Source organism: Phoca vitulina, unplaced genomic scaffold (genome assembly GCF_004348235.1).
Source record: "Phoca vitulina isolate PV1807 unplaced genomic scaffold, GSC_HSeal_1.0 scaffold18, whole genome shotgun sequence".
Classification (NCBI taxonomy): domain Eukaryota; kingdom Metazoa; phylum Chordata; class Mammalia; order Carnivora; family Phocidae; genus Phoca; species Phoca vitulina.
This window is the reverse complement of record NW_022589721.1, coordinates 32,025,506-32,046,309: the sequence shown is the minus strand read 5'-3', so window position 1 is coordinate 32,046,309 and position 20,804 is coordinate 32,025,506. Positions and strand designations below refer to the sequence as shown.

Below are 20,804 nucleotides of genomic sequence, written 5' to 3'. Positions count from 1 at the left end.
GGACACCGTGGGCCAGATGGTGTGAGCTGTCGGCAGTGGAGTGGTGTCTTGCTGTCCTGTTCACTTGCCCACCGTCGGCTGCACCAAGCACCGGCGTACCATTGCCCAGGCCAGACATGGCCATTTCTGGTCTAGAACATGGCAGCATCCCAAGGAATGTTCTTGTCTTCCAAGACCCGTTTCTTGCCAGTTGGCCCCCTGGGGTATCAGGGGATATTCCCACAGCAGGTATTTATCCCTAGCAACCTTCCGCTCAGAGAGCACGCAAGGCTTCCCATCGTACAGAACTAGGGTGCAAGTCCCTAGCATGGTTTGCAGTGTGCTTTTCAGTCTGGCCCAGCCCATCTCTTTTGTGGAGACGCTGGGCTTAGCTGCTGTTCCCGGAACAGAGCCTCTGTGTTCACATCTGTGCTTCTTCTTCAGGGTTTCTACTCCCCAGAATGAGCACTAACCTCCCCCATCTCTGATAGCTTTCCTTGACACCTTTCGGGAGCAGAAAAGGCCTTTCTTCTCAGTTTTCCCCCACACTTACATAACCGTGCTCAGCATGTTGCATGTTAGTCGAGAGTTTTCATGTCTGTGGACTGCATGTGTGAGGCTGGACAGCTGGGATCGGGGCTTCTTTTCCCCGAAGCCCCAGCCTAGCACAAAGTCTGACTCAGGGGCTCACTCAGTGCTCACTAAATCGAATTGCCTTGTTTTTCTTGGCCTTGTTTCCTCCTGGGTAAGTAAAGTGAGGATTATGCTTCCCCTGCTGTGCTGGTGTAAGGATTGGAGACAGTGTCTCTGAAGAGTCTGAAACGAAGTATGTGCTCAGAAAACCGTCATTGTCACTGTTGGTTTACTTCTGACTTGCACAAATGTTTCAACACGCACCTCCGAGAGCAGAGAATCGAGGCGAAGACTCGTCTCCAGTACCTTCACAGGCTCACCTGTAATCATTGCAACAGTCACCTTCAAACTATATTGACCACAATGAGCCAGATTAGACATACACTGTCCGCATAAACCCAAATGTTTCATAAGTGATACCTGTTCTTCCTGTGTGAGTTGTCCTGTGTCAGCCGGTCCGCTGCCCTAACAGAGTACCACAGTGGGTGGTTTGAACAACAGAAACTTCTTTTCTCACAGTTTGGAGGCTGGGCGTCCAAGATCGAGGTGCTGGCAGGGTCGGTTTCATTGGAAGCGTTTCTCCTTGGCTTGCAGACTCGTCCTCTCCCTTTGTCCTCATGCGGTCACCCTCTCTGAGTCTCTGTTCTACTCTCCTCTTCCCGTGAGGACACTAGTCAGATTGGATCAGGGCCCCTGTGTGACCCACTTTATCATAATTACCTCTTCAAAGGCCTTGTCTCCAAATTCAGTCATATTCCCAGAGCCCTACCAGGCACAAGGACTTCAACATACGAACTTGCAGGGGACATAGTTCAGCTCAGAACATGAACTATGATCCAGTCTATCCCATCCCATGGGATGCTAGTCACTACCCACTAACTTGATTTTTATGAACCCCAAAGAGGTCAAAGTGGCTTGCAGTAAGGTACAACACTTGCCTTTTAGAATTGGCAGTGGAATTGAAATGGAGCTGACTTGTTTGAAATGAGTCAGCTGCATACTTTCCAGGGTCTCTTATGGCCAGCGGTCCGTATTTGTTAGCTTCCTTTCTGTGTGTAGCATGTGGACAGAATAAAAGTTAATTGGCCCATGCCACCATCACATCTCCCTGGTGTCCCTGCTTCACTGATTTAGGGGAGAAGAAGGAGGCATTGGTGTAGGCTTTTCTGTATATCTTTTTTTTTTTTTTAAGTGATTTGAATATAAATTCAAACTCATATTAACTAAGCAACTTCTCAGTGGTAGGGATCTATTTGGGGGAAAGAAATGGCATATCCCTCAGTAAGATAAAATGCAGAGACCTTCTTTAGACTGTTCTCTGGGTGAGTATCTGTACAGACGACCCCCTTTGCAGGGGAGGAGATCCTGTGTGCCATTCACGGAATACCGAAACCAGAGTGCAGGATGACAACGCTGAGCCTGTTACGTGGCCAGTTGGAAACTCTGCGGAGGCAGGGGTTTTGGATTGTGCCCACTCTAAGGATGGTTTAAGAAACTGGAACATGGCTGGTGACCGAGCCTGGTTAACCACAGTGAGTCTTTGTTATTCTCCATCGTCGTGGAGATGAACGTTCTCACTGAGTGTCCGAGGGCTCTCCTGACGTTCCAGTCATGTTCTATGCACTTCCGGGGATAATTTTAGTGGAACAAGGAAGATGCAAAGGTCCAGGGACTTATTTCTCCTGAACCTCTGGGCTCTCCTGTTTGCGTGGCTAAGCCAACGGTGGGGTAAGAGAGCGTTCCAGAGTCGGGAGAAGGGCGGTGTCTGTGTGGCTATCGATGGGTTTAGAGGATAAAACAATGACATAAAAAGTTGCAGGTGCTGGAGGATGTGACAGGAGGGGGCACTTGCTTCTGGCCTGGGCTTTCGAGCTCCCCGGAGGCCACGATGTCACAGGGACCCCGAAGGGGCAGCGGGGACCTGCGGTGGGGCCTCGTGTGACGCGGCAGGGGGAGCAGCATGAGAGGAACGCTCTGTCAGCCTCTCAGAGACCTTCACTCATGTCTGCGGCCGGGTGACAGGCACCCCACGCCCCGTGCCCAGTAGGCCCCTGGTACACCGCAGGCCTGCAGCAGGCGTTCCTGTTCCGGTCTTACCTCTGGCTCCCTTTGTTCTGACATGTGGCTTCAGTGAGACAAGTTAATGGCGTCACCAGCAGCACCCCGAGTGTGGCACGCTGACCACGTGCCCGCTGCTCCCAGCCTCTCGCAGGACCGCAGGCAGCCCACCTGCCGATGGGGACGCGGGCCCTGGCGGGACGACCACACACCCACACCTGCACGGCGCGTGGCAGCGGGCCCTCCGCGCGGGTGTGTTCCTGCCCTCCTGGTGGCCCCCTTCTCCGGGTGAGTGCTCAGTCCTCGCTTTCCAGATCACCTGTGCTCAGTGTCCTGGTGCTGCCGTCTGAAGCCTGACTAACTCATTCCTCACTCACCCAGCCGGAATTCATCTTCTCACAGTGCCCTTCTGTATCTTTTCTCAAGGATGCAGGGAGACAGGGACCGGGTGTTGCCCGCACCAGGGTTTCTGGGTCCCGAGAAGGTCCTGACCGCAGTCTGTGTGCACCTTCTCTGTGCTGGGCCCTGGATGTGTTCCTGCATGTGCCCCCATGCGTGGGAACCACCTGAACCCTCACAATGTCCCCATGAGGGCAGCGGCCATTAGGTGCATTTTATGGTGAGGAAATGAGGTGTGAAAGAGAGGCGCTAACGTGCATGAGGCCTCCTGCGTAGTATTGGGAGGCAGTGGGATTTGGACCCCGGCTGTCTGGCTCCGGGGTCGGTGCTCTTATCCACTGGCCTTGAGGATCCCGCTCGTCGACGTGTCTTCATCGCATGCCGAATCTCCTTGCCCTGCTCTGGCGGGGCACCGGCCCCCCGAGTCCTGTCGCCAGTGGCAGATGCCACAGCTTAGTGTGTCCCTGTACCCGGCTTATCTGTCAGCTGGGAGACGGCTGTCATTTGTTTGAAAGACAAGGTTTGGATGAGATGGAAGATGTCAGGTTGAATTTATTCGGCTTCTTCATTTGATCGCCAGCTCATTGCTTTGCTACTCAGCCCGGAGAAAATGCATTAAGGTTTGCCCCTTGTCAGTGTCAGAGTAGGTCAGAACTTGGCCTGGGGCAGGTGCTCTCCTGGGCCTCCCTCTTGGGGAGACGGACTCTCAGTCTCCCATTTGACCGTGTCATGGGGCTGAGGGAGGGCAGGAAGGGAGAGAAGTTGTACATTTTCCAGATGCTTCCGTGGTCCTCACTTTGATGTTGCCTCTGTGTCTCCCAGTTCCATGTCGAAAGAGTGGATAGCCGGGTACCCAGAGGCCTGGCAGGCTCCTCCTCCATCTGGGAGCTAGAAATCTCTGTAGAACAGAATCTTTTGTTACATTCTAACTTGTGATCACATGTCATAAAATCAGAAAGTTTTTTTTTTTTTTTTTTTTAAGATTTATTTATTTGAGAGAGAATGAGAGAGAGCACATGAGAGGGGGGAGGGTCAGAGGGAGAAGCAGACTCCCTGCCGAGCAGGGAGCCCAATGCGGGGCTCGATCCCGGGACTCCAGGATCATGACCTGAGCCGAAGGCAGTCGCTTAACCAACTGAGCCACCCAGGCGTCCCAGAAAGGTTTTTTTTTTTTTTTACCTCAAGGATGTGACACAGAAGTGTGTTTACTTCACTCACTTCTCCTTGGGGAAGAAACATGAGCATCTGGAAAGACATTTTTGGTTTACAAAAATTATGAAATCAGTATTACATAAAAGTAATGATTTGAGTTTTGAAAAGTAAGGTTATTAAAAAACAAATTACAAAGTGGGTCAATGAGTTTGTAAATTTAAAATGTTCTGTGAAGGGCACCTGGGTGGCTCAGTTGGTTAAGCGACTGCCTTCAGCTCAGGTCATGATCCTGGAGTCCCAGGATCGAGTCCCGCATCGGGCTCCCTGCTCGGCGGGGAGTCTGCTTCTCCCTCTGACCCTCCCCTGTCTCATGCTCTCTCTCTCTATCTCATTCTCTCTCTCAAATAAATAAATAAAATCTTTAAAAAAAAAATAAAAAAAAATAAAATGTTCTGTGAAGATTTGTGGTGGGGATTTAAGAGTTAAGCTCTTGCTATATTTAAAATATACTTTTAAAAATAAAAATTTGCTCATGATTTTAGTTATACTTCTTTTTTTTGAAGGGACTTATTCTTTATTTTAAAAAGACACTTGTCAATTTTCAGTATCAAAACAGTTGCACTATTGGTTTCTTTCTCTCAGTCGGCCCCCAAAGAGAGCCCACCAAAGGAGGGTGCATTTTAAGCCAATGAGCTTCAGGGTGCACATCTAACAGACCTCACAGAAACCTCACCAAAATTGGGAATTGGGGAGGAAAAGAATCTTTAAAATATCAGCAGACTGTGAGCCCACAGACTGTAGAGAGTTCTCAGCCAGACGGGGTGGCCAGCGTGTCCCAAACCTAGAGAAACAAAGTCGCAAAACAATAAAAAATGTAAAAGCAGTTTTGTACACAAGCTGTTCGAGATTTCTCTAGAGCTGACTGATACAAAGCACAGCAAGACGGCGCTTTCAGAGACAGCAGCTTCGTACCCAGCAAAGGGGGAGGACAGGCTCTGTCCGTGGTAAACACATCATTTCTTTTTTCTTTCAAGGAGGTGAGAGAGCAAGTAAGTGGTCACCTCAACATAAGGGGAACATGATGCGTTCTGTGGGTGGTTGGGGTAAGGATAGGACAAGGAGTTGGTCTCAGAGAGAGGTCTCACCCTCTGAATTTGTTGGGTCACTTCTGATGAAAAAAAATTAAAAATAAAGTCTCTCAAAGATACCTCAAAGCTGAAACCCCGAGCCACGATTTTGGCCACTTCTCCTGGAATCCTTCCGGGCTCTCAGTAGCGCAGGTGCGTTCCGCTTTCCCCCCTCTTGCCGTGAGCGGTAGGCTGACAGGTCCCTTTCCACATGTGAGCCAGGGGTTAGCCTGCCGCTTCACAACTGTGGGCTTATTTGGAATGTTTTACAAATGGTCGCTACATCAGCAACAACAAAATGTGGACATCACAGCATGCTTTTAAAGACATTTTGCATTGTGCTCACATTCCCTTAAATGTTCCCAAAGGTGCTCAGGCTCAAGCCCAACTGGAATCTGGGGAGAGGCAGAGTCCGTTTGGTGACGAAGACACAGGGGTTGGGGTGGGAGAGGTGGCAGGAGGAGAAAGCAGCCTTCCAGGTAGAGATCAGCCCCCAGTTTCAAGGCCAGCTTCGGGCAGGCTGGCCTCTGGCGGAGCCGGGGTCAGAGGGAGGAGCAGCGGCAGGTTGGGTGGGACTGGGGTGCTCCGCATCTTGCTCACGTCAGGCAGGGGCTGGCCCAGCACCTCTGGGGCACAGAGGGGCGCCTCCTTGGTGCATTTCAGCTCCTCTTCCAAATTGTCCCTGGTCCCTGCTCCGGCTCGGCTACCCATCTCTAGGCAAACTCACACGGGTCTCTGCCTCCTGGAGTTGATCCGTAAGAATTTTTGTCTCTTCCTTGTATTTGTGTCCCTTTTGAGAGTGCTTTCTGCCAGCAGCGCTGAGACACTGCCGGGTCTGGTCTGCTCATCCGTCTCCTGGCAACGGGACTCTGCCAGCCCAGCCCGCTCCTCCGTGCGCTCCCGGGCCCCCTCAGTCATCAGCAGCCTCCCAGCAACCCCTTCCTGCCTCCCATCTGCCTCTTCTGCAGTGTGCTCGACTTCTTGGAGTTGGATTTCCTGGGGTTCCAGCTTTTCTTCATCTTTGAGGCTCAGTTCTCAATGACCTCCATCCCTCTCTGGTGCTCATTGGCGGCTTTCTCAGCTTCCTGGAGCTTCAGCAGGGCCGTGGCCAGGTGTTCCTGGGCGCGGTCCAGCTCCTCTTCTCCCGGCTGGATTCTACAGTTAGAATGGTGGGGTCTCAGCCTCAGCCTGCTCCCGGGCGCACCTTGCCCCCGGGCCCACCTTGCCCCTCCACTTCCCACTCCTGGTGCCCGGCCCCCTCCTCTGCGTGTTCGGCTTGCTGTGGCAGACCCTGGATCTTGCGCTTCGCCGCCTCGATGGTGGTGACCCCGCCATGGCCCCCCCCGCCCCCGCTCGCACAGGCATTGCTCCCACAGTCACATTTGCAGTCCTGACCTCTGAGCTGTAATTTCCACATGAAAGCTGCTGTCCCCTGAACGTCATAGGGTCCTAAATCCACTCTATCCCCAGTTGAATTAATTATCTTTTCCTTAAGGGTGTCACCATGTTCTTTTTGGAAGCTTAAAGCTTTTGGAGTTGGCCCCAAATTGTCCTGCCCATCCTGCATCCTCTTAACTGCTTGGATAGGTTCTGTATCCATTCTAATGCTTGAGTTTTTTTCAGGTGGGATCCCTCTTCTCTTTCAACACCTATTTCTTGGACTCTTCACATCATGTCCTACTTCCTGGCATTGCTCCTCCCGATCCATTCTTCACACTGAAGCCAGAAATATCTCCTTGAAATGCACAGAGTCACATCCTTCTGTCCTTGTGAAGCTGCAGTGACTGGCCCTTCCTGTCTTAATAAAGTCTCAGCTCCATCTCAGGGACATTCACAATCTGATCCAAACCATCTTTTTAGCCTAATTTCATTTTACTTCCATCTACGTAATCTGTATTTCCTATATGTTAGACTTTTTTGCTGTTCTTTAAGCGTGCCCTGTGGTTTTCCACGCTGTTCCTATTACAGCGTGCTCTGTCCTACTTTCCCCATTTCCCATGCTGTGCCTCTTCACCTCCTCCTTACCTTACTTAGCTCTCAATTTGGCATGATTTCATTATGTCCTGAGAGTAATTTTGCTCTGGTTCCCTCATCAGATCACAGACTCCTTGGGGACGGGGCCATGCCTTATTCACCTTTGATCTTTCATCATTCTGGACGGCACTTTTACCTAGAAAGTAGTCAATACATGCGGAACTGAATTAATTTATGTTGCCTTTTACTACTAGCAAATAACATACTAGCAGGTAACAAATCATTTGTTAGTATATATTAATGGAGATCCCACCAGGCATAGAAGAAGACTGAGGACTTAGGGGATCATGTTGTCCTTGAAGAGGTGGCATTCGGGTTGAATGTCTAAGGTAGGGATCATCCTTACACAGGGCAGATACCCAATATTTGTTGGTTAAAGGGATGTTGAGTGAAATATGAAACAGTTTTAAAAGAAAGAGAGATGGTGGAGCATAGCCCGTTATTATGAGTGAGAGCCTGGTGGAGAAGTGAAAGGCACCCTGAGCTAGGAGGAAATCTTTCCAAGCTTCAGTTTGCTCATCTGTAAAATTGGGACAACAGTGGCATCCCTCACATAAGCTTTTGGGGGACAGTTTACTGAGATAACATATGTAAGGTGTTTGGCACAATGCCAGACATATAGTAAGTCCTCATTAAATGTCAGTCGCTGCCGTGGCTCTTATTTCTGAGCACTGCCGAGAGAACAGCGTGTTGGGCTGGGAAAGGCTGCACGCGTCCGTATGGTGAACTCCCGCCTCTGTCAGAACGAGGGGGCCTCAGCAGCTGCTCGCTCCATGGACATTTCAGGGCCTTCTTCTTTTTAAGATTTTACTTATTTATTGATTATTTTAGAGAGAGAGGGTGAGAGCACGGGGTGGGGAGGGGCCGAGGGAGAGGGGGAGAATTTCAAGCAGACTCCCCTCTGAGCGTGGAGCCCGACATGGGGCTCGATCCCAGCATCCTGAGATCAGGACCTGAGCCAAAACCAGGAGTCGGACAGACGTTCAACCGACTGCGCCACCCGGGTGGCCTAGGATGCTGTCTGCTTTAAAATGCATGAGGAGCAGTTATAAACAAACCCTGACTTTTCTTTATAAAACTGCTTTGAAAATTCACGCCTAAGTATTTTTGAAATAATTTTTATTGTACAAATAGTGTATACTCATTTTAGAAATCTTGGAAAACATAAACAAAAAGAAAAAATGATGTATAATCTTGCATGGGCAAACACTTAACAAACATTTCAGTGTAGTTTTTTAGTATTGTTTTCTGTTCTTTTTAAATTGGACTTATCTTTAAATTGAATTTATTTATTTATTTATTTTTAAAGATTTTATTTATTTGACAGAGAGAGCACAAGCAGAGGGAGAGAGAGGGAGGAGCAGGTTCCCTGCTGAGCAAGGAGCCTGATGTGGGACTCGATCCCAGGACCCTGGGATCATGACCTGGGCTGAAGGCAGCCGCTTAACCGACTGAGCCACCCAGGCATCCCTAAATTGAATTTATTTTATAAATATAGTTTTGCATCCTGATGTTCCATGTGACAGAAATTTTCCATATTATTGCAGACTCTTTGTAAATGTCATTTTAAATGATTATGTAAGTTTGCCCTGTTACTGTACTATAGCTTATCTATTATTTCATAATTGGATATGCAGATATGATATGATTTTTTCTAATTATTTATGAAGTCTTTATTAAGATAATTTTCCCTTCTGTGTCTTTTATTAAGATCTCTAGAGATACTTAAATATTTTGTAGGTGTAGTGCTTTAAATAGATGATATAATGAGCTGGTGGCTTAACGTATTTGCCTTTCATTCTGGTAGAACATGTTTACATACTTGGAAAGAACAAGGGAAAATATTTAATCTCCTGGTGTACTTGAATGATTGCTTATCAGAGACTCTGACCTGCCACTATGTAAACTAAGTGAGAAACAAGAACAGAGTTATATGGGTAGGAGACAGCTGAAGTGGCTCACGGTGGGTTTATCGAAGTCCATCTGCAGTCTGTTGAGGAAGGGCTTGTTTTCTTGGTATGTGACAGGGCTTATTCAGTATCTGCTGTTTTGGCAGATCATTAATCTTTATAGTGGTGACACATGAGACCGTTTTGACCTTTGTAATTGGACCATTATTTTATATGGATGTATATGCAGAATGAAGAAAAGCTGAGTTGGTTTTTTTTTTGCTAAGGAAGATGCTTACCTTGCTGGACATGTTGGATTGGCTGTTTCAAGATATTTGTGTTTTCGTCTATATTTTCACATATTGGGGCAGTTTGGGTGGGCAGTGTGACAAAATGGAGAAAAACAGAGAGTTTGAACTCGTAGTTCTGAGTTTGAATGTAATTTAGCCACTTAGTGTCTGAACGACCCCAGGAAAGTCATGTGACCTTCTGAATGAAGCCTCAGATTCCCTCTCTGTGAAATGGGCACAGTAATGCCCAAAGAAGTCGCTCCGTGTGGTGGAAAGAGCACTGGATTTGAGAAGCCTGGACTTAAAATCCCAGTCTTGCTCGTGAGCAGCGTATCCCATCTTGGGTCCTGCAGTTCATCGAGGGGTGCGTGTTAATACCTAGCAGGGAGACAGGGCTGGCAACAGCCCCTGACCGAGGCCAGGCTCTTCCACGGACCGCCTGGACACGCTTTGCACATACAGTTCCTGCCACTTTGGAAGTGGTTGCTATTGGGTTCCTGCGCCCACCAGAGTCTCCTTCGACAGGGACACATGCCACTGAACCCCCAGGATTCTGTGTCCTCATCGGCCTCTGTCATATTCACCCCCCATTGCTCTTCTTGCACAAACACTCATCTTTTGGCTTCTTGAGTCTCAGCCCAAACGTCTGGCATTGTTTCTTTTCAAACTCATTTTCTACCTCTTCCTTTCCTTCCTGCCCATGACCTCAGTGTTTCCCAGAATGTTGTCCTTGGGCCCTCCAGTATTCTGTTGTCACCTGTACGCTCTACTCTCGGGTGATTTTCAGGGCTCCCAGGACCCTCTGTTCTTCCAGCGCACTTGCCTTGTCACCATCCAGCCGTCTTGGGTCTCTTCATCCTCCTGGGCGGCTCCTCCGTACTGTAGACTCGGCGTGTCTGAAGCATTCTGTTGGGGTGCTGTGGTCGCTGGCCTCTGAGCTCCAGCATCTCCGTTCCACTTGGCGTCTCTGTGGTGCACCCAGCCCCATGGCCCCTGCGCCCCGGGCCGGCCGCCCCACCACCCTGCCAGCGCCCACGTCCGCTCGCTCAGCCAAGTCTCTTCGCTCCTAAATAGCGAGGAGCCTTGCTGGACTGTGGCGCCCTTGCTCACGCCCACAGGACTGTGTGTCCCAGGGCCCACGTCACACCTGGCACGCACTATTATCATCGTTATGGTTTTCATTGATTTGTTTTGATCATGGTAAGGTACACATGACATAAAATTTACCATTTTCACTATTTTAAGTGTATAATTCAGTGGCACTGAGTACATGACACTGTTGCACAGTCACCACCACCGTGCGTTTCTAGGACTCTGTCTTCTCAAACAGCAGCTCTGTCCCCGTTAAACACTAACTCCCATCCTGCACCCCCAGCCCCTGGTAGCCTCTGCCCTGCTCTGTCTGTGTGAACGGGACAGCTCCCGGGCCCTCCTAGGAGTGGGCTCATGCGGTCGTTGGCCCTCTGTGACGGGCCCTCACCGAGCACGTGCCCTAAGGCTCATCCGTGCTGTAGCAGGGTCAGGATGGCCTTCCCTTCTTAAGGCTGAATGCTGTTCCCTTTTATGTACATAAATAAATAATTTATTTATTCGTTCACAGATGGACACGTGGCTTGTATCCACCTTTTGGCCGCTGTGATTCATGTTGGCGTGCACACAGCGTGCGAGTGTCTGTTTGAGCCCCTGTTCTCACTTCTTTTGGGTGTCCGCCCAGAAGGGGGATTGGTGGCTCACACATAACTCCGAGGAACTGCCCTACTGTGATCCTCAGGGGCTGTCCCATTTTACCCACTCCCACGGTCACGTGGTTGCCTTTTGCGTCACTCTGTCACATTGCCTTGTATGACGAAAAGAGAAAATAAGTAATGCACATTTCAAAGTCGTTGTTTATGACGTGTATGGCCGCAGAGCAATGGCATGCTCGTCCACAGCTCCAAGCTGGAAGCTGGGCCGGGGCCTCCGCTGGGTGGGCGGTGGGGGCCTGCCTGGTTCAGCACAGCCTGAGTTGGGGTGGGGGTGGGGGTGGGAAGGTCCAGCTGCCCGGTTCCTAGTGTCCCTGAGGACTTGCATGTCATGTCTTTCAACATGGGCTATATCGCTGATAAAGACGACCTGTCATCTCTATCTTCAGTTTATTTAGAAACGAGGTGGGCAAAAGGGGCCTGTTTATTGGGAACCCATAAGAGATCTCAGCATTATAATGTTGAAAGATCAATAATATTAATCTTAGGAAAGCAATTCTAAGGCGAAGTGTGGTTCTTAGTTCTGTAAGTGGAGGCATCAGAATCGATTCTAAAAGTGTAATTTCAGGGCGCCTGGGTGGCTCAGTCGTTGAGCGTCTGCCTTCGGCTCAGGTCATGGCCCCAGGGTCCTGGGATCGAGCCCCGCATCGGGCTCCCTGCTCCGCGGGAAGTCTGCTTCTCCCTCTCCAGCTCCCCCTGCTTGTGTTCCCTCTCTCGCTGTGTCTCTCTCTGTCAAAAAATAAATAAAATCTTTAAAAAAAAAGTGTAATTTCAGATTGTATTGGGCCACACCTGTACTTTTTTCCTCTGTATTCTCTTATTCTTCCTTAGTTTTTTTCTCTCATATTTGGAAGAAAAGATGTGCTTATTTCTCTTCTTCTTTTTTTTCTGTTGCCAGCAAAACAAGGTTTACTGTGTGATAGTAAAGTGATAGTACAAAGCTCCTGAAGAGGGAGGGGACCCAAGAGGGTGGCCCCCCCCTTTTTTTTTTGCTTTTCTCTTCTTTCATTCTACCGATTTAGAGTATCGTAACTGACTTAATTCAGACACGGTTGTCTCAGATTATCACTTTACAGGGAACACGAAGCGCTGAACGGTGAGATTGTGCTGTCCTGGCTTTTATGCCAGTGACAACTCTTGAAACGGCACATGGCCTGTGGCTTCTTTTTATGGTCAAAAGTTTGGGCAATCAGATCTTCTGCTCGTATAAGAAACAATATAGTTAGGTGGCAACTTTCTTTACAAACGTTCTCTTTGCATGATTTCTTTAATTTCTGGGATGGAAAATAACTCTCAAGGGCATTAGGTGCTCTAGCTTGGCTCAAATAATTGTTGGGTGTTCTGATCCAGATTGGACAAGATTTATAGTGATGTTATGGGCTGAATGTTTATGTTCCCCCTCCTAAGTCATATGTCAAAGCCCTAACCACCCCAAGGTGATTTGGAGGTGAGGGCTTTGGGAGGTGATCAGGTGTACATTAGATCTTGAGGGTGGGACCCTGAAGGTGGGATGAACGCCCTAGGGGAAGAGGAAGCGACATGAGAGCTCTTTCTGTCTACGCACACGTGCGCCGAGGAAGGCCTTGTGAGGGCACCGTGGGAAGGTGCGTATGCTGCATACCAGGACGTGGGCTCTCACCAGGGGCACCCAGCCTCCAGAACTGTGAGAAACACGTGCTTATGGTGTAAGTCAGCCCATTTATGGCATTTTGTTGTGGCAGCCAGAGCAGACTACGGCAATTGATTTTTAGTGAAATAAGTGAAGGAGTCATCACTTCCCTCTGACCAAATCATATGCTTATGGGAATGTTCGGATCTATCACAAGCTTCATTCCAGCTTGGCTTGTGGAACACGGGTTAGTACCACTGTGGCCTTGAGCTCTTCCGTGTTTGTTGTCCTGACACTGGGTTTCTGTGGTCAGACCTGATCTGTGGGGACAGGAAGACTCGGTCAACTCGGATCGGAACTCCAACCTTGTTCTTCTCTTGAGCAAATCGTTTCACCTCCCCAAACTCATTCAGTATTTTTGCTTTGAGACGTTTTCAAACATAAAGGTACAAAGAATAATAAAATGAATTCCCATTATCAGTCACTGGAGTCAATGGTTAGCAAGATTTCTATACATTTACTTCATCTCTTGCTTTTTTTATTTGCTGAATTATTTTAAAGAAAACCCCAAGATATCATTTCATTTCATGCCTTCGTTCCTTAGTATGCATTACTAAAAAAAGGACATTTTCCTATAGGACCACAGTGTTAATATTACACTTAAAAATTAGTAAGTCATTTTGGTAGCATTTCATATCAATCCACAATCACATTTCCCAGCTTGTTGCCGAGCTAGCGTTTATCACCTTCAGGAGGGGGATAATGATACTCCCCACCCCCTTTCTCGCCTCTGAGCATCTCTACTTTCCTTCCCCGGACAGGAAGCCTTCCTTGTCTGCCTGGCAAACCTGGGTCCATCCCCGTCCCTGCAGCAAACGTCAGTCTCTGAGGGTCCTGTCTCACAGAGAAGGGACACACGTGGGAGGCATGTGAAATATTTGGCAGTCGCTGTCCTGCAAAGCCAGGGTCACCTTCCCCCCCTGCAGCCAGAGCCGTTTACTCCTTGGCTCTTTCCCTGCAGAGTCCCTGTGCTGCCCGCATCCGTCACCCCTTCTGACGTTTTCCCTTAGTCTGTTCCCTCTCACACGTGCCTTAGGCAGCTTCTCTGCCAGGTTTTCTTCTGTGCATACAGCTCACGATGATATATTAGTGTTCCTTCTATGTCCTTACTCTTTTCCTCCCCCCCGCACTGTGGGCCTCGGACATCAGATTTCTTCAGTCGCCATATGTCCTTATTCTTGCCATTCTTTCCCCGCAACAGCAAAACCTCCAAGGACTGTCCTATGTGTCTGCTTCCGGGGTCCGGTGGCCCTTGACAAAGACCAGTGTTGTTTCTTCCTTATGAAGCCTTCTTGGCCAAATCAGGTTTCCCGCGTGCTCTTCTCCCAGACTCTGACCCTGCTTCTGTGAAGCCACTTACGAGGAGTTGTAACGTTCTGTTTTGACATTGTGTTCTCTTTCCACGTGGGACGCCCAAAGCGCCGAGCCCGCGTTGCTTCTGCGTCAGGGGAGCTCAGTACGCTGTCCTGAGGCTGTTGTCGCCGGCTCCGGGGCTGCTAGTCTGCACCGTGTGCACAGAGAACGTGTGTTCATTTTGTTCTTTTATTTTACTCTTTTTTGGGGGGGGTGGGGAGAGGAAGAGGTGGGGGAGGGGCAGAGAGAGGGGGAGAATCTCATGCAGGCTCCACACTGAGCGTGGAGCCTGAATCAAAGCTCGATCTCACGACCCTGAGATCATGACCTGAGCTGAAATCAAGAGTTGGACGCTCAATCGACTGAGCCACCCAGACGCCCCTTTTTTATTTTACTCTTGAACAAAGAATGATTCTGTGCTACCTTTTTGAAGAAATAAGGTCAGCCAACCAACAGACACATAGATCCTTTAACACCTTCTGTCTTCTGAGCACTCTTGACAAGTTAGGAACAAAAAAGATGACAAGACTCTCCCTTTAAGGAAATTGTAGCCCAATAAACTATTTTTAGCTGCTACACCTTAAACAAAATTTAAAGGAAAAATCAGTTACTATCTCACCACTTCAAAAAATTTTGTAAGTTGACCCTTTTGTCAAGGTCTAGAGAGACAGAATCTAGTAGCAATGAGCACCCCGGCCTCCAGATTCTGATCTCTAAACACTATTTCACACTAGAAGATTCTAGGTCTGGGGCTGAAAATGAGCTAGAAGGAGCAAGCCTTTGATGAATAATGGGGCCTTATCTAAAGGACACAGGATTCAACATGAAGGGGCTCCCACTGGACAAAGATGGGACAGTTTGACCATCAAGAAAGAGTATGATGGCAGTCAATTGAAATACCAAATATATAAAAATCCACCAGTTTGCAATGATTCTAAGTCATGTATAAGTCTCTGGTCATTGTTGGAGGTAGTTTTCTACTCCAGGAAATACGGGGAAAGTCTGTTCGCTAACCCTCTTTACTCTATCATCTGTGTCTCAGGGTAGCCAATTGGTTGATGAGGAAAAAAACCCTTCCTTATAGACAAATTCTGGGTTTCAGGTACAGAGAAATTAAAGAATTACAAAATCACCATTTTGTCATCCTTGATAAAATAACAAATCTGGGCAACAATGTATAGCAGAAGCTCAAATCCACGAGGAAAAAGGTCGATGGGACCTTTCCAGTGGGTGGGCCACACCAGCAATCACCCAGGAGCATTTTACTCTGGAAACCGTACTATCGTGACCTGAGCTGAGAAGCAGCCTGAGTTCCTGTGCCCGGCAGAAGCTCCAGAAAGCGTAGGCGCTCTGGATGGCAGTGTGATGAGAAGGGTAGGAGCAGGAGAATGTGCTGATAATCGTCTCAGGAGCTGAGTACATCCCCGCATCTCCTCCCCGGCTCCTGGAGCAGGTGGCTTTCCACCTCGGCAGCAGATTAGCATTTCACCCGCCGGAGAATAAGGAGAAGGGTGATCTGGCTGGAGCCCCCTGGCGCAGCTGGCAGGGAGGGCCCCACTAACGTCAAGGATATTGAGCTGTGCACCTTCTCCCCCAGCTTCTGCAGAGCCCCGACGACGCCCGCAGCAGGTTCATCCCCCACGTGGAGAATGAGCAGACCCAAAGGAGGGGCCCGAACACAAAGGCCGGGGCTTCCCTGGCGAGCTGGCCCAGCAGGAGGAGCGGCGGCCGCTGTGCCTCCCTGCTGGCACTCACGGCGTACCCCGTCTTCTCTGCGGACAAGCCAGTCTGTAGCTAAGCCAAGGAACCTGCTAGCCTCACAGGTGGCACTGAGCTTCGCAAGGAGATTCGTTTCCATCTTCACTTTAGTGAAGTGAGAGGGCGTAATTCGACTTAATAGGACACCTGGACCGGGAGCACTGCACAGAACATCAGGCGGCTTAGGTCATTTGCACGCTGTCGGCTGGAGCCCTTCAGGAGATTCATCATCTGTACATCGAAGACGATGTCAGTATTTAAAGAATTTTGTTCATCTTGCGGATGAGCATTACTGTGTCGTATCCAGGATTAATTCTGGTTGCTTTCACGCCCTCATGTTCCCCCGAGAATGACGTTCAGACGCAGGAGATGCCTGTGGCCACCGCTTATCAGTTCAAATGTGTGTCCTGCCTGGATATTTGTTATTGCTGCTCCCGGTCTTCGAGGAGCGCTGGCCTCACTTTGCAGGCTTTGCCCGTTCTCTGGCGACTCTGTCGTGTTTCTCCCAGTTCTCGCCATCTCACTGCACGCCGTGTGCTCGTCTGCAGTTGCTGCTTTTTAGAGCTTTGCCTCTCTCCATCCCTAGTAGTTTCTTTAGAGGCAACCGTTGGCTCAGAGAGGTTGAGTGACTTCCCCTAAGGCAGTCACACCTCCCAAAGGAGGGACTGAGCCAATCCCTATGAACCTGGGTCTGACTCCACTGCCCCAGGCCTCACCGGGTGGGAGTGCTGTGTCCCTCTGTGACCATGGTCCCCAAGCCCTCCACCTTTCCCCGCAGGCCATGGCTGAGAAAATAGAGGTCAGATGGTGTGAACTCCCTGTCCCACCCTGTCCCCAGTCCCTGCTTCTCTTCATTCTTCTGAAGGGATCAGTGAGAAGACCACGGGCGTAGGGCCAACACAAGATCTTGGAGAAGCCCTTTAACTCAGCTTGGTCTCAGCCTTCCCGTTTGCAGACAGGGCATCGAAATGCTCATCTTCTTGAGTAATTATGCGTCTTGGGGTGTGGAACGTGCTCTTGAGCTCTAGAGTGTTACGAAGTCTGCGAGCACGTGTTTAGAGCATGTCGTGGACGATAAGCAAGCATTTTCTGGTTCCTCTTCCCCTTCCTCCTAGTGAAGGGATGGGGATGGGGCAGAGCAAAACAGTCCGATCTCACAAAGCTCTGTTTTTGTACCAAAAATGTTGACATGTAATTATTCCCTTAAATATCTGTTATGTAGATGGACTGTAAACTCCTTGGGGACAGGGCCTGGCATTTTGCTTGGTACCTAATAATTTGTGGAAAAATATTTGTCAGGTAATAAAATATACCGATTCACCAGTCCTGCCTGCCCACTGACTTTCTTGGAATTTGGTAAGGATTTATTCTCTTGGGAAATGAAATCTTCTATAAGACAGGAACTTAACTTCCTTTTTTCCTGTGTACCTCTAAAATGGAGCAGTTGCTAGTGATTATTTAAGTAAAGTGACTAAAGCTGCTGCTTTTTGTTTCTTGTGATCAACGCCCCTTTATTTCTGTCGAAGATTGGACTCAAAGGACTGTCATGGATTGGGTTAAGAATTTTATTTTGCTCAAACCCCTCACCCCCCAAAAAACGCCCAAGCCCCCTAGGTTTTGTTAATTAACTTTTTTTTTTTTTTAATTTCTCTTCAGAAAAGAAAGATGTGACTCAGAGTCTAGAGAACTACACATGCAAATGTCCTGGGACAATGGAGCTCCTCACTCTCCCAGGCGGCCCCACCCTGCCTCCAGTGCCCTTCACCAAACTTCCCATTGTCAGGTAAGGCGGGCCTGCCTGCGTGCAGATCGGGCCCTTCACTGCCAGCATTTTCTACAGATCTTTACAAGACTTTCCTTTTTTTAAAAAAGATGTTATTTATTTATTTATTTATTTAGGGTGGGATAGGTTGCGGGAGGGGCAGAGGGAGAGAGAATCTCAGGCAGGCTCCACGCCCAGCTCAGAGCCTGACACGGGGCTGGATCTCACAACCCGGAGATCGTGACCTGAGCTGAAACCAAGAGTCGGACACTTAACGGATTGGGCCCCCAGGGCGCCCCAAGAGCTTCCACTTTGGGTTGGCTGGGTATCTGGTCCTTATGTCATTAAGCTCCCCAGCAGCACCAGGCGGTGTGGGTGTCGTTAGATGAGAGTCGGGCCAGGGCCATCGCCGCCCTGCCGTCGTCATGTGCCTGTCAGGAGGCAGAGTCAGGTGCAAACCCTGGGGTGCCTGGTTCCAGAGCCCGCGCCGTGACCTCTGCTGATGACACGGGCCTGACCGTGCCTCTCGTACTGACAAGCTTCCGGTGCTTGCCCGCAGTCTCAGGCCCCTGCAGCCCGGGAGTGGGCGTAGCTGCTCGCGTATCCTGTGGTGCCGTTGCTGAGGCTCTGCTCCCTCCGGGACTCATCCTTCCTCCTCCCCGTTGTGATCTGTGCACGCTCATGCTCTCAGACTCATTCCAGGCCCCATTTTTAGGAAGCTTTCCCGATACTTCCTCCTGCTGTCCACCATCTGCTCTTGGGTAGAAGGGGCCTTGGATTCCCAGAGCACCTGCTGCTGACCTCTCTCCCAGTATCTGCCACCGTGTCCAGTCCCTCTGCACAGCTCACAGGGCTGGAGAGACTGAGGGCCCTTTGGCACATGCAAAGTGCGTACTTAAAAAGGGTTTATGAGCTAATCTCATGGAATGATTTTAGAATTTCTGAAAGATTTGTTTGAACACTGAAAAGAAGCAGTGGACATTCGACATTTTGCCGTCCACAGAAGTGCTGTGACTGTAGGATACCACGTGATGAAGATGTGACCATCTCTGAAGCACTCCCGGCTCGGCCGTTTCTCCCAAGTTTCGCTCGGCATTGCAATACGGCCGGGAGGGCCTACAGAGTTACTGAACAAGTCGCTTAACCCCCCTGGGCGTCCGTTTCCTTAAGAAGTTTTAAAACCCATGGCATTAGGTTATTAGGAAAAGAACATGTCAAAGTCTGTGGTGCCGTGCTTGGTAACTGCGGGTTTGCTCTCTCCTTGCCTCTCCCTGGAGGCAGGCATAGCAGTGCCACGCGAAATGGTTTTGTTGCCAAGGTGAGGATTGTGTGCCCCTGAGAGGTGGGACAGAAAGGGTCCCTATGCACAGAAGTCCCTAGCAGGCTACCCTTGAATTTTAAGATGTCCTGATGGGCACGCATGGAGTAGTTTATCAGGCACAGTTGGCAAGCTGCCCCATCCCAAAGCCTAGGCCGTGGCCTGAAGAGGTGCTCTTGCTACTCCTTGGAATTTCTCAGAGCAGACCTGCAGCCCCCGGCGTGGAGGGCCCCCGAGGAAGTGTGCTGTAGTTTTGTTTTGCACTCTGCTTCCTCCTGGCTCATCCAAACTCAGGAAGTCAGGGTCCTTGCTGGGCCTTTCTGCGTGTAAGACTTCAAGTAGAATGTATTTGATTTGTGATTAAGTGTATGGTACAAATTTTTTAAATTAAAATCTAGGAAAGCCTTTCTTAATAATTTTTCATCTTCATCATGACCTGGATCATTCTTAAGTTTAGGCAGCCTTGCATAGTAGAACATCCTGAACCTAACAGAACGTTCTAGGATTTTGATGCTGCATCTAGAGCCCCAGGCTGTCAGGACTTTTGTCAGTGGAGCTGGGTGGGTTGGTCCAGGCAGGTTATTGGGACTGAGGAGGAAAAGCGCCTGTCCTCCACACAGAGACCCCAGAAGGGGACGGGCTGTGTCACGGACGCAGCCCTGGATGGAAGTTAGAAACTTTGGGTTTATTCTTCACTAGCGTGTGGCCTGGGTTCTGTGAGCCTCAGTTTCCTAATCTTTAAAATGGGCTTAAAAATTGCTCCTCATGGGGCTATTGGTTTTGTTTTAGTTGAGCTGATGCATGTAAAAGCGTGGAACACAGTGGCTGGTATATCCTGAGCACTCCATAAATCTCAGTTTTCTCTTGGAGATATTTTACACCTACATTTTCATTATTATTATTATTGTTGTTGTTATTATTTAGAGAGAGAGAGAGAGAGAGAGAGCACGTGTGTACAAGCGGAGTGGGGAGGGGCAGAGGGAGAGAGAGAATCCCAAGCAGATTCCACGTCCAGCTCGGAGCCCGCGTTGGGGCTCGATTCCACTGTGAGATCGTGACCTGAGCTGAAGTCAAGAGTCAGAGGCTTAACCTACTGAGCCACCCCGGCGCCCCAGTACACCTAAATTTTCAAACAGTGCATTGATTGAAAAAATACTGTGATGTTAACATTTTAATCCCTTAAGCTGCCTACAAACATAACAACAGATTGGGTAGAAGCATAATAGTCTAACTTTTTGGCAAATACTATTAAATCTGCGGTGACCAGTTTTTTGGCATTGTATTTCTTTCACTGTCAGGGTCTGTGTGGCCTGTATTGGACTGTTTAAGAAAAACTGGTTTTATGTGCTACCCACCTTGTGTAAACATGTTCTAAAGGTTCTTGGAGACTTTCAGCTACAGAAATAAGCCCTCTTTGTCCCAGTGACTCACTGATTGCATCACTCATGCCTGATCTCATTAAAAACTAGAACTATAAGCTGCACGTGATCAGGTGTAGGAAGCCTCGTGGATGGGATTTTTACCCCACGGTAACATTAGCACCACTGGCAAAGTGTAAGGAAATGCCTTTGGAAGATATGGAAAATCAGCGTATCTCACCGTCCGCTCCGCTCCCTGTTGCTCATAGAACAGAACCCCACG

General features: G+C 49.2%; 1 protein-coding gene and 1 pseudogene across 5 annotated transcripts in view; one reads left to right on the top strand and one right to left on the bottom strand.

Annotated features, from left to right (window-relative positions):
• TRAPPC9 (trafficking protein particle complex 9) overlaps positions 1–20,804 on the top strand; it is a 542,203-nt gene that overhangs the window by 77,589 nt on the left and 443,810 nt on the right. For all 5 annotated transcript variants that reach the window (XM_032415641.1, XM_032415640.1, XM_032415638.1 and 2 more), the window contains one exon: positions 17,740–17,866. In XM_032415641.1, the coding sequence (XP_032271532.1) occupies positions 17,740–17,866 (127 nt within the window). The remainder of the gene's footprint in view (positions 1–17,739; positions 17,867–20,804) is intronic.
• On the bottom strand, positions 5,835–6,765 carry LOC116639572 (annotated as a pseudogene).